Raw genomic sequence first — 12797 nt, forward strand, 5'->3', positions numbered from 1 at the left:
CAAGATACTAACACCCTCCACATGGATGTCTGAGTAGGAATCTGTCTGCAAATGCCTCAAGTCTGGGGCTCTCCATCACTTCCCTGACACATCTGGAACTTGGGACTGACTCTTGTGGTGGGAGGCAGAGCCTGTTCTTTCCCATTGCCTGGAAGGGGAAACCCGGCCCTGGCTGTCCCAGACCCCCAAACTTTTCTCAGCCTCCATGAGAAGAACTCAGAGGCCAGGAGCAGTGGCTCACTCCTGTAATCCCAGCACTTTGGGAGGCTTAGGAGGGTGGATCACTGAGCCCAGGAGTTTGAGATCAGCCTGGGCAACACAGCAAAACCCTGTCTCTACAAAAAATACCAAAGATTAGCCGGGCGTGGTGGTGGGTCAGGTGATCCGTGGTGGTGGATCACCCGAGCCCTGGAAGTCGAGGCTGCAGTGAGTTGTGATCGTGCCACTGAACTCCAGCCTGGGTGACAAAGCAAGATCCTGTCTCAAAAAATAAAAATAAAAATAAAAGAAGTATTCTCCATTCTCCACCTCCTACCCCAGCTCCCCAACACTCTGCCCTTTCCTCAAGCCCCCATCCTCTTCCTTGTTCTTTGGCAATAGATTTGTATAGCCCATTAAACCCGAAGTTTAATCACTAGCAGCAGTAAAGTCAGCACTTTCCTAGAAGAAAGGAAGCATTCAATCTTCAAACTCTCCCCAGAGATGAGGAGCACTACTTCCATCCCATCCTTCCAGCTGTACCAGAAAGGAAAGAAAAACAGTGGCTGGGCGCCGCAGCTCACGCCTGTAATCCCAGGACTTTGGGAGGCCGAGGCGGGTGGATCACTTTAGGTCAGGAGTTCGAGACCAGCCTAGCAAACATGGCGAAACCCCGTCTCTATTAAAAATACAAAAATTAGCTGGGCGTGGCGGCGGGAGCCTGTAGTCCCAGCTACTCGGGAGGCTGAGGCACAAGAGTTGCTTAAACCTGGGAGGCGGAGGTTACAGTGAGCTGGGGTCGCGCTACTGCATTCCAGCCTGGGCATTCCAGCCTGGGCGACAGAGCGAGACCCTGTCAATCAATCGATCAATCAATTGATCAATAAAGGAAACAAAAACAGAAACAGTTCTACCAAGTCTCTCGATGCCGTGGCCTTCACATCGGCGCTTAGTGAACGTTCTCAGAAGGGAATCTCCTCTCCTTCCGGCCTCTTCGCCTGGGCGGGGACCGCAGGCTGCCACGGGAGCCTCTTCCAGTCGCTCCTCGCCCGAAAGAGCCGGGCCCAGAGAGGGACTACAAGTCCCAGGCTGCCTTGCGGCGGGCGCTGGGCGCCGGGCGCGCGGTCCTGCGAGGAGACGTGGCAGAGTGCGGCGCGCCAGCGCCGGACCGGAAAGCAGGGGCAGTGGCCGAGGCGGGAGGGCTCCGAGCCATGGCAGCCAAGACGGCGGGCGTGGGGCGCTGGGAGGTGGTAAAGAAGGGCCGGCGGCCTGGGGCCGGCGCCGGCGGCCGAGGCGGCGGCGGGAACCGCCGGGCGCTCGGGGAAGCAAATGGAGTGTGGAAATACGACCTGACCCGTGAGTACCCACCCTGCCTGGCGCGTACCCTGGGCCTGTCCGGCAGGGTCGCAGCGAGCCGCTCCCAGAACCTGGGCGCGAGCTCGCAGGCACATCCCGGCGCGCCACCCTTGAGTTGTCTCTTTGGAGCCTCACGGGAGGTGGACAGCTCCAGGGAAGGTTGCGGTCCTTACCTCCCAGATGCGTAAACTGAGGCCCAGTGAAGTTGGACACCCTGGCCAGGGTCATGTGTCAGAGAGGCCAGGATTCCGGTCCTCAGACTCTCAGTTCACTGCACACACTCTCCCAGCTGCCCAGGAACCTAGCCGGCCTCCCTGGGCAGGTGTCTGAGCTGGGAAGAGGCACTCTGGATCATTATACACAGTGCCCCCTCTTTAAGTAACCAGCAGGTCATGGAGGAAGGGACAGGAGGCCAAGCAGTGGGAGAAATGACTGCCACACACTCAACACTCACCAGGAATTATAAGTGACACCTGGTTCTTCCACTGAGGAGTGGAGAAAGATTGCCACTTGTTGATTATAGAGTTGTCATGTCGGAACCAAGAGGCGTTAGGGTAGGACCAAGATGGAAAAAGCCTGCCTTTCCAGACTAGTAGCCACTCACCGAATAAGGCAAACCTCTATATCCAGCCTCTCTGCTTGTTCCTACATACTCTGATTTGTCTAATAAAAAACTGCCCCATCTTTATGAAAGAGCCCATAGACTCAAGAGCTGTAACGAAAGAAACTACCAGGAGAACACCCTGCCCTGCTCTTTAAGCAGCCCAAGAGGAAGGGGCTTTGAGACAGGCTCTTCCCTGGAGATTAATTAGGTGGCAGTGTGGGGAAAGGGACCACTGATAGGTGAGGCCTTGGGGACTCAAGGGTGGCCTGCCTTTCTCTACCTATCTTCACCTCAGCTCCAATCCAGACCACAAGCACCCTTTATGAGCGGGGCTTTGAGAATATCATGAAGCGGCAGAATAAGGAGCAGGTCCCACCCCCTGCTGTGGAGCCTAAGAAACCAGGGAACAAGAAGCAGCCAAAGAAGGTGGCAACTCTTCCCAACCAAAACCAGAAGCAGGGCCGCTTCCGCAGCCTGGAGGAAGCACTGAAAGCTGTGAGTGTGCCTAGACATGACACGCAGAAAGAATGGGGGCTTGAGATGTAGAGAAGATGAGAGGAGGAGGCGGATGGACAGCTGAGATCCTCTGAAATTGGAGGAACACTTAAGGGTTGAGAGCAGGAGTTCAGGAGAAGATGGAAACCCCAGGGGAACACAATGCCTGCAGCTAGAATAGTAAGGAAATGGAAAATTTATAGGGAAACATGGATTGGTAAGAGGAAAGCCTTGAAGACCCAGGAACACCAGGGAGGAGATGGAGAAACTGGTTATGATTCTCTGTCCTGTGGAAATACTGATCTTTCATTTTCTATCTTGTCCTCTGTTTTCCTTTTTTTTTTTTTTTTTTTTTTTTTTGAGATAGAATCTCCCTCTGTCGCCCAGGCTGGAGTGCAGTGGCGTGATCTCAGCTCACTGCAACCTCTGTCTCCTGCCTCAGCCTCCCAAGTAGCTGGGATTACAGGTGCGTGCCACCACGCCTGGCTAATTTTTGTATTTTTAGTAGATCCGGGGTTTCACTGTGTTGGCCAGGCTGGTCTCAAACTCCTGACCTTAGGTGATCCACCCACTTTGGCCTCCCAAAGTGCTGGGATTACAGGCATGAGCCACTGCGCCTGGCCCTCTGTTTTCCTCTTAAACATGTGGAGAGCCTGAGAGGATAGGGCCTTGAGATCAGCATTTTCAGCTGTCCTGTTCCATACTTAAAGATGTGGGTGCAGCAGAATTGCAGCATTCCATGTTCTTACGCTTAAAAAGGGAAACCCTTCTTCCTGCTGCCACCTAGTTCAACCATTTTCCCACCCCTACCCTACTTCTTTACTCCCTCACTCACAACTCGCCATGGTGGGGGGTTGGGGGATTATCCCTGGCAGCTGGATGTGGCAGCCCTGCAGAAGGAACTGGATAAGAGCCAGAGCGTGTTCTCTGGAAACCCATCCATATGGTTGAAGGACCTGGCCAGCTATCTCAACTACAAGCTACAAGCTCCTCTAAGTGAACCCACGCTGAGCCAGCATACTCATGGTAAGTCCTTCCAGCTTCCTCAAGCTCAGACAAGTGCAAAGAAATTCAAAAAGGGTGGTATAACAGATCCCAGTGCCCCCCCACTGTCTTAATTTCCATGGGTGTTTGGGCTGGTCTCAAACACCTGTGACTGTGAATGTTTCTGGGCCTCGTTCTGTGATCCTCCCTCTGGGTCTCCTCAGAGGAAGGATCCCAACCTCAGTGCAGGGGCCTTTGCCTCCACTCACCATTCTCAGGGAGAGCACCACAGTTCTCAGAGCTGATGGGTGTCTGGTCCTAGCACTCACATTGAGGCCTATGGGCCTTAGATTATCCCTACAGCCTGGTGAGCCGGGAGCTGCGTGGGATCATCCGAGGGCTGCTGGCGAAGGCAGCAGGGTCTCTGGAGCTCTTTTTTGACCACTGTCTGTTCACCATGCTGCAAGAGCTGGATAAGACACCAGGTGAGGGGGCACAGGAGGGATGACCATCTTGGGAGCCTCCTCCTTTTTTTCCTGCTTTCAGTACCACTCAGTGGTTCTGTTTCCAGTAGGGAAATGTGCTAATCTTGACACTGTTTTTGGAAAGGGTGGAGGAAGTTAGGAGTCAGTGGACCTGGGGCCTGGGCTCACCACTGACAAATGGGAGATTTCAGGTTTGGGATGCTAAGTAATGTGAGTAGGTGTGAGAATGTGTATCTCTCCAGGGGAGTCACTACATGGTTACCGCATCTGTATCCAGGCCATCCTGCAAGACAAGCCCAAGATTGCCACCGCAAACCTAGGCAAGGTGAGCTCTCAGTGGTGGTGAGGACACCAGGAAGCTAGGACTGGGGAGTCTGGGCGGAATCTACGTTGTTGGACTCAGGTTTGGGATAGTGGAAGACCTATAAGCCTAGTAATAATAGGTAATACTATTAGCACTTACTGTGTGTCTGCTCTGGAAACATAGGAGCCAGGTACTGCTATTATTTCCCATTTTTATAAATGAAAAGATTGAGCCACAGAGGAGTTCAGTAACTTTCCTAGGCTCAGTCATCCAGCCAATGGCAGAGTATAGGTGAAGCCCACAAACAATCCCTGCACCACGTGGTCATAGTGCTCCACTCTTGCTCGGCCTGTCCTCCCTCTTCCAGTTGACATCTCCCTTCCCGCCTGTCTTTGGGGGTGCCCTGGTGTTTTGTCCTATCCCAATCTGCCTTCCCTACCGATCTCCTCAGTTCCTGGAACTACTGAGGTCCCACCAGAGCCGACCAGCCAAGTGTCTGACCATCATGTGGGCCCTGGGTCAAGCGGGTTTTGCCAACCTCACCGAGGGACTGAAAGGTAACAGGGAAATAGGGAAGAAAAAGGGAGGGTCTTGGAACCGGAAAACTCCTCTTTGATGCCCCCAGTAGGTGCAAGCCTGAGGCTTCCCTCCTGACCTTCACCTCCACAGTGTGGCTGGGGATCATGCTGCCTGTGCTGGGCATCAAGTCTCTGTCCCCGTTTGCCATCACATACCTGGATCGGCTGCTCCTGTGAGTAATGGAAGGGCAGCGAGGGGAAGGCTCAGGGTGTCCCAGATGGCTGTTTTAGCAAAATGGGAGGCTGTGATCTTGGTCTCCAGGGATATGAGGAAAATCAGGACCAGCTTCTCCCACCATCTTAGAATGTGATGGTGAGGAAGGAAGAAGAGGGAGCTATTAAGGGCTGGCAGATGGGGTAGAGTTTACACCCTTTTTCCTAGATGTTGGCTTAGCTGGGGTCATGACCAAAACAGCTGGAATGGGTGATGGTGTCCAGCGAACCTGTTTCTTCATCCCCACAGGATGCATCCCAACCTTACCAAGGGCTTTGGCATGATTGGCCCCAAGGACTTCTTCCCACTTCTGGACTTTGCCTATATGCCGAACAACTCCCTGACACCCAGGTAGGACTGCTCTGGGGCACACCTGCTGTGAGGGGACCCCAGCACCAGAACCACGTTACATTTTCCCATCCCTTCTTCCCCAGCCATCCTAGATCTGAGATTTGCAACCTAGAAGTTCCAGAGTAGGTTTCAAGGGAACAGTGATCCCTTGAAATTATATGGACCCTTGAGTGTGATTAGCATATGGGCATTTTCTTAGGGATAGGGTCCATGGCTTTCAACAGGTTTCCAAGGAGTCTCTGAGTAAAAAGATTCAGAGCCATTGCAAGGTCCTCAGTGGCTATTCCCCCCAGGCAGGCATGGGCTCTGAAGCAAGCAAAAGGTTCACATCATACAGCTCCATTTATAGCTTATGCTTGGCTTTCCTCCCCACCCCACCCAGCCTGCAGGAGCAGCTATGTCAGCTCTACCCCCGACTGAAGGTGCTGGCATTTGGAGCAAAGCCAGATTCCACCCTGCATACCTACTTCCCTTCTTTCCTGTCCAGAGCCACCCCTAGCTGTCCCCCTGAGATGAAGAAAGAGGTGAGGATGTGGTGGGAGGCTGCTTCTCCTTCCCCAGGGGTCAACTGCAGCGGTCCCTACCTGCTGACAAAGGCCTTGCCTTCACAGAGCCCATTCTGAGGCTTTTCCTTAGCTCCCTGTTGACAGCTGCCTGCCCCGCTCACTCGAGCTTCACCCTCAGAAGATGGATCCCAAGGGACAGCACATTCAGGTCTGGGTGGTTTCTGATGTCCGTCACTTGCAGATGAGTGATCTTTGAGCTCAAAGCTCTAGCTCAGGAGCCCCAATCTCCCGCTTTACAGCCTCTCAGAGAGCTTTCTGGAGTCTTGACACTGTTTCTCCACTCCTTAGGGTGAATGTGCGGCCTGGGTGACCTCACTTAACGGGAAGGGGAGCACCTCTTAGCACTCTCCCCCTCCGCCTACCCCATGCCCCCAGCAGCCTCTCCCTCTGTCCCGCTGTGCAGCTCCTGAGCAGCCTGACCGAGTGCCTGACAGTGGACCCCCTCAGCGCCAGCGTCTGGAGGCAGCTGTACCCTAAGCACCTGTCTCAGTCCAGGCAGGTGGGGTGGGGGGCCAGCCTGTCCCTGTGCTAGAAGCAGAAGGGGAGCCTGGGTCACCGTCTCATGGCCTGACACCTCTCAGGCTGAGTGGGAACATTGCTGGAGCAACCTCTAGGAAGCTGCTGCTCTGTGGGTGGTAGGTGGAGGGTCTTCCAGCCTGAAGGAGCCAGGGCTAATGGAGGACGGGAGGATGGGCAAGGCCACACAAGCCACCTGATGGAGGGGTTGTGCTTTCCCCACAGCCTGCTGCTGGAGCACTTGCTCAGCTCCTGGGAGCAGATTCCCAAGAAGGTGAGGAGCTGGGAGGACGTGGCAGGTTGAGCCCTGTCTGGATTCTGGGTTCTGAGTAGGGGCTCCTCAGCCACTGTCCCTTCCCTGAGAAGGGACCCTGTTGGCATGGAAAGTGAAGCAGGATGGAAGCTCTGGATTCCCTCACAGGCCAGACCTTTCTTGTCCATAGGTACAGAAGTCTTTGCAAGAAACTATTCAGTCCCTCAAGCTTACCAACCAGGAGCTGCTGAGGAAGGGCAGTGGTAACAACCAGGATGTCGTCACCTGTGACATGGCCTGCAAGGTGCTGGCACCCGGCCCTCTCTAGCCCACACGCTATCTTACATCTCTGTCTCAGCACACCTGGGTTGGGCCTGTATCACATTCCTGCCCCACCTGTCTGTGGAGCCCCCCGCTGCCTCCAGGGTAATGTGAAGGCTTGACGCTCTTCCGGGAAGGCCTGGCTTGAGGTCTGCCCTCAGAGGCAAAGACCAGCCCCTCTCGCTTCTACAACTGTCTCCTGCTCCCCTCCCACCAGGGCCTGTTGCAGCAGGCTCAGGGTCCTCGGCTGCCCTGGACGCGGCTCCTCCTGTTGCTGCTGGTCTTCGCTGTAGGCTTCCTGTGCCATGACCTCCGGTCACACAGCTCTTTCCAGGGTAAGCAGCAATGGGCAAGTGAGGAGGATGGCATGGGAGGGTCACAGAGCTACGTGTAGCACCCCCCGCCCCCACAGCACACATCTTTGTCCTCACGAGTTCTCAATCCTGCAGAGTAAACACTTTACAGACAGATTTTTCTGTCCTCAGATACGACACTACCGTTTCAGATTAGACTAGGACTTTGCAGTATAGAAGTGCTTGCATATTCATGGTATCATTTGAGTAGGTGTTACCTCCTTTTAACTCCTGAGGAAATGGTCTCAGAAAGATGTAGCAATTAGCTTTCGGTCACAGCTAGTAAGTAGAAGGGCAGACCCTCAACCTGAGGCTTCCTGAAGCCTGAGCCCAGACTCCACCCGGCAGCTGCATTCCTGCACACCTGGCCCAGCAGGAGAAGGACAACTCTGCATGCCTTCCTCCACAGCAGGCTGGAGCTGGCTCTGTGGCCCTGTGAGCACACAAAGCTCTGCCCAGCACCTCGCTGTGCCTGCTCTAGGCCCTGTAGTGTCTGTCTCCCCAGTCCCTGCCCCTCTCATCTCCCGGCTCACCAGAGGCCCCCTTTACTCAGCCTCCCTTACTGGCCGGTTGCTTCGAACATCTGGTTTCTTACCTGCTAGCCAACAAGCGTGTGCCAAGCTCTACTCCTACAGTCTGCAAGGCTACAGGTGAGCTCCTCCCAGGGAGGGGAGAGGAGAGGCAGAAGAGAGACGGCCTGGGTGTCAGGGAGGTGACAGTGGGAAGCACTTGTGATTCTCCTTTCCCACGGCCTCCATTTCCCCAGCTGTTTCTTGGGAGCTAAGTGGTGCCTGAGGAGACTCAGAGCCTTCTTCCCCCACTTCCATCTTCCACAGCTGGCTGGAGGAGACACTGCCTGTCTGGGGCTCTCACCTGCTCACCATGGTACGGCCCAGCTTGCAGCTGGCCTGGGCTCACACCAATGCCACAGTCAGCTTCTTTTCTGCCCACTGTGCCTCTCACCTTGCCTGGTTTGGTGATAGCCTCACCAGCCTCTCTCAGAGGGTAAGTCAGAGACAGGGAGTCACATAACCGGCTGGTTTTCCCAGGAGCAGAATTCTGGGAAAGGAGCAGCATTGTGTGGCCCGAGTCTTTAGGTCCAGGATGCAGTTCCCTGGATACTCTGACCCCATCCATTCTCCATGGTCCAGCTACAGATCCAGCTCCCTGATTCCCTGAATCAGCTGCTCCGCTATCTGAGAGAGCTGCCCCTGCTTTTCTACCAGAATGTACTGCTGCCATTGTGGCACCTCTTGCTTGAGGCCCTGGCCAGCGCCCACAAGCACTGCCATGAGGCATGCAGGTGAGACCTTTGCCCAGGGCTCCAGCAGGATCCCCAGCAGCCCCATTCCCGGGCCCCAGGGACAAGCCATCTCTGACCAGTCTCCCACACTGTCCTGCCCCTCGCTGCATCGTTAATTGACAGCTTAAGCTTAATTGACTGCCCATCCCTGACCACCCTGGGATGAGGGTTGTGAGTCTAAGTTTTCAGCCCCGAGAGTTGACACAGCTACACCCGTGCATACTCAAAAATGTTCCACTTTCTTTCCAGAGGTGAGGTGACCTGGGACTGCATGAAGACACAGCTCAGTGAGGCTGTCCACTGGACCTGGCTCTGCCTACAGGACATCACAGTGGCTTTCTTGGACTGGGCACTTGCCCTGATATCCCAGCAGTAGGCCCTGCCTCCCTGGCCACTGATTTCTGCGTGGGCAAACCAAGACTGCAGCGGGTAGAAGGTGGCAGTTCTTCATGGGAGTCTTTTTTAACTTGGTGCCTGAGTTCTCTCCTAGGCAAGTGGCCAGTTGCCTCCACCTCAGTTCTTCCATCTTTGGTGGGGACAGGGCCCAGCGGCATCTCAGCCTCCTACCCACAATTCCACTGAACACTTTTCTGGACCTACTGCACATGGCCCCCAGCCTCCATCCTTGTGATGGTAGCCTCTCACAACTCCGCCCTTGCCCTCTGCCTTCCACTTCCTTCCATCTCATTTCTAAACCCCAAACAGCTTATCTCCAAAAAGACAGAACTCCCAGCAGGTGGCTTCTGTGTTCTTCTGACAAATGATTCCTGCTTCTCCAGACTTTAGCAGCCTCCTGTTCCCATTCTTAGTCACAGCTCTAGCCACAGCAGAAGGAAAGGGGCTTCCAGAAGAATATAGCACCACGTTGGGAAACAGCAGCCTCACCTCCACCTGAAGCCTGGGTGTGGCTGTCAGTGGACATGGGGGGCTGGATGGAAATGCTTCTCACTTCAAAATGCCCAACCTGCCCCAAATGCCTCTAAGCCCCTCCCTGTCTCTTCCTTCATAGTCCTACTTCTTCCAACTTTCCATTCCCCATCATGCTGGGGGACTGTCACAAGGCTCAGCTTCTCTCCACTGTCCATCCCTCCTATCATCTGTCTGGAGAGCAGAGCCCAGGTAGTTGTGTGCCTTGGGCCCAGGGAACCCTCCATCAACCTGAGACAGGACTCAGCATATGGTTATTGGGTATGCCTACCAGGTGGAATAAAGGACACAGATTTGATTTCTAGCATTCCTGTTTGCATCCTCATACAGAAATTCCCCTAATTATGGTTCAGAATAACAAAATCTTGGGCCCTTGCCCTCCTGAAGACTGTAGCCATGGCTGTAATTAAGCTCCTGGTGGGGAAGGCCACATCCATGGTTCTAAAGTTTGACCTGGTGGGTGTTCTAGACATTTCTCTTGCTACGCTAATTATACTGTCTGACCTGTCACTGATTCATATCCCAAATTTGCCTTGATAGTTTTGTGCTTGGAAAAACGGGGGGCCGTCTCTTAGGGGAATTCTTGGCCGGTGACCAGGAGATGTCCTTTCCTTGCCAGGACCTTCATTTTATAGAGCAGTGAATGAAAGATTTAGAACTCCAAGAGACACATGAGTCCAAGGGTTATCGCCAAAGCCCCTTTTTATTTTTGACTTGAGATTGTAAGGAGTTAGATAACTCTGCTGATTTCTTAGTTCTCAGATGTGTTTTCTTGAATGTTTCAAGTCAGCAATACTAGAGAGAAGTTAGATCTAACTGCTGGTTTCTTAGTTCTCAGTTTGGTTTCCTTGAATGTTTCAAGTCAGCAGTACTAGAGATATGCTCTAGCAGCTCTCAAAGCAGATTCAGCTTCCCTCATAAACTCCCATGATGCTCAGCAGGTATGATGGTCAGTTACCACTTCCCTTCTCACGTGGTGCCCTGAGACACTCTGCTTTTTCAGTGGTTCGAATATAAAGTAGCAGATGTAAGAAAATATCGACCCAAGGTGAGGTCATGAATATAACAGCATCTCATGTGTTTGCTGCCTTTCCTCTGGAATTAGCCCACAAGCAGACCCCTTTCTCTCCTAGTGGCAATTAACCATGACCATCTTCCCGGAGAAGATAAACTACCTGGCAAAGGGCCAAGGTTTTGGGACTGCTGGGCAGGAGAACTGGCCTGTGTTCAAGGCAAGTTGGAGAAAGGTGGCAGTTGTGACAATGGGTCGGCAATGGCACAGGGAGGACAAGTTCGGTGATAACTTCCAGAAGTCCAAGGCTGCATCCAGCGAACCAAGGATGCCACAATGCTGTGTTGGCTTCTAATGTGTGACTATATTTACCTTGCTGGGTTCATTTAACTTCAGACACTAAAATCCTGGGGAGCAACATTTTTCATCAACTTAGATTAATTGCCGTCTCCACCTCTTACAGGAACACTGACAGCTTAAGCTTAATTGACTTTATTCGATAGATAAAGTTTTTTGACCCAGTGTTGAAATTGTCTGAAATTTTTCCTGTGTGGAGAACTAGTCCAACACTGCACCTGCTCTGCGTTAAAGCAAAACCAGATGTCGAGGCGTTTCATTTTTGCAGAGCTGTCAACAAACAGGAGTCCAATCGGAGCCAGTAAATTGAACCAGCGTGGGCTAGCAGAGTGTATGACAGTGATGCTGATGGCTGGGGCAGTCACACTGTAACTATTGCCGTTACTGGAAGAACCGAAAGGAGCTGACACCTTAGTCACATCTGGACAGTAACTTCACACAGCTGAAGGTCAACCAATAACACACCATAAAGCTGAAGGGCAGTTTTGAGTATGGTTATCTCTTACTTTATTAGCAGTTCTTTTTTTTTTTTTTTTTTTTTTGAGACGGAGTCTCGCTCTGTCTCCCAGACTGGAGTGCAGTGGCATAATCTCAGCTCACTGCAAGCTCCGCCTCCCAGGTTCATGCCATTCTCCTGCCTCAGCCTCCCAAGTAGCTGGGACTACAGGACTACAGGCGCACGCCGCCACGCCCAGCTAATTTTTTGTATTTTTAGTAGAGACGGGGTTTCACCATGTTACCCAGGATGATCTCGATCTCCTTGACCTTGTGATCCGCCTGCCTCAGCCTCCCAAAGTGCTGGGATTACAGGCGTGAGCCACTGCGCCTGGCCTGTTAGCACTTCTTTCGTGGACTTGAAAATAATATGCATAACTCACTATGAAACTTCCTTTTGTTTTCCTAAGCCTCCAGCAGATTTCTGGATTCCTCTGGTTATTTGTATCCAATCCACACTTCAGTTTTAGAGCAGGGCAGCTTGATGGGTAGCCTGACTTACTACAATGGATAATATAACTAGGCAGATAGTGTTGCTGAGCTCATGCCTGCTATGTTGCCAGTCCATTCACAAAATGCCACCACCATAGACAGGGTGGATTGTTTCCCACAGAGCCAGGCACGCCTGCCCTACCCTATTTCAGAATGACCCAGTGTCAATTACACAGGCATTTGTTTTGTTTTAAAGAGACAGGGTCTTTCCCAGTTGCCCAGGCTGGAGTGAAGTGGTTCGTGATTGTAGCTCACTGCAGCCTCAAACTCCTGGGCTCAGTGATCCTCACACCACAGCCTCCTGAGTATTTGGGACTACAGGTGCATACCACCATGCCCGGCTACATTTTTTTTACATTTTTTGTAAAGATGGCTTCTCACTGTGTTGCCTAGGCTGGTCCCACTGATTATAGGTTCATTGATTCATATAATCAGTAAACTCCAGGTCTCTAGTGATCCTCCACCTCGGGTTCCCAAAGTGTTGGGATATTACAAGCATGAGCCACCATGCCCAGCCCTACACAGACATTTCAGTAGTTCAATGACCTCTGAGCATTTTGCTGTCTTACCTCACCTAAAGGAGTTTGAATTTAAGTGGACACTTAGAGTGATCTAAGTTGTTGAGGGGAGAAA

The 12797-nt window shown here is 52.7% G+C and overlaps 1 protein-coding gene across 1 annotated transcript; it reads left to right on the forward strand.

The window, feature by feature from the left end:
• Nucleotides 1-1334: 1334 nt before the first annotated feature.
• TMEM214 (transmembrane protein 214) lies at nucleotides 1335-10106 on the forward strand. The gene is made up of 17 exons (XM_007971189.3): nucleotides 1335-1554; nucleotides 2454-2653; nucleotides 3529-3679; nucleotides 3988-4122; nucleotides 4365-4447; nucleotides 4878-4983; nucleotides 5096-5177; nucleotides 5468-5569; nucleotides 5952-6093; nucleotides 6539-6630; nucleotides 6877-6925; nucleotides 7095-7208; nucleotides 7443-7560; nucleotides 8132-8228; nucleotides 8415-8583; nucleotides 8730-8881; nucleotides 9131-10106. Exons 1-17 carry the CDS (start codon nucleotides 1410-1412, stop codon nucleotides 9255-9257), a joined length of 2064 nt encoding a protein of 687 aa, XP_007969380.3. The 5' UTR covers nucleotides 1335-1409; the 3' UTR covers nucleotides 9258-10106.
• Nucleotides 10107-12797: the final 2691 nt, after the last annotated feature.

Source organism: Chlorocebus sabaeus, chromosome 14, assembly GCF_047675955.1.
Source record: "Chlorocebus sabaeus isolate Y175 chromosome 14, mChlSab1.0.hap1, whole genome shotgun sequence".
NCBI lineage: Eukaryota > Metazoa > Chordata > Mammalia > Primates > Cercopithecidae > Chlorocebus > Chlorocebus sabaeus.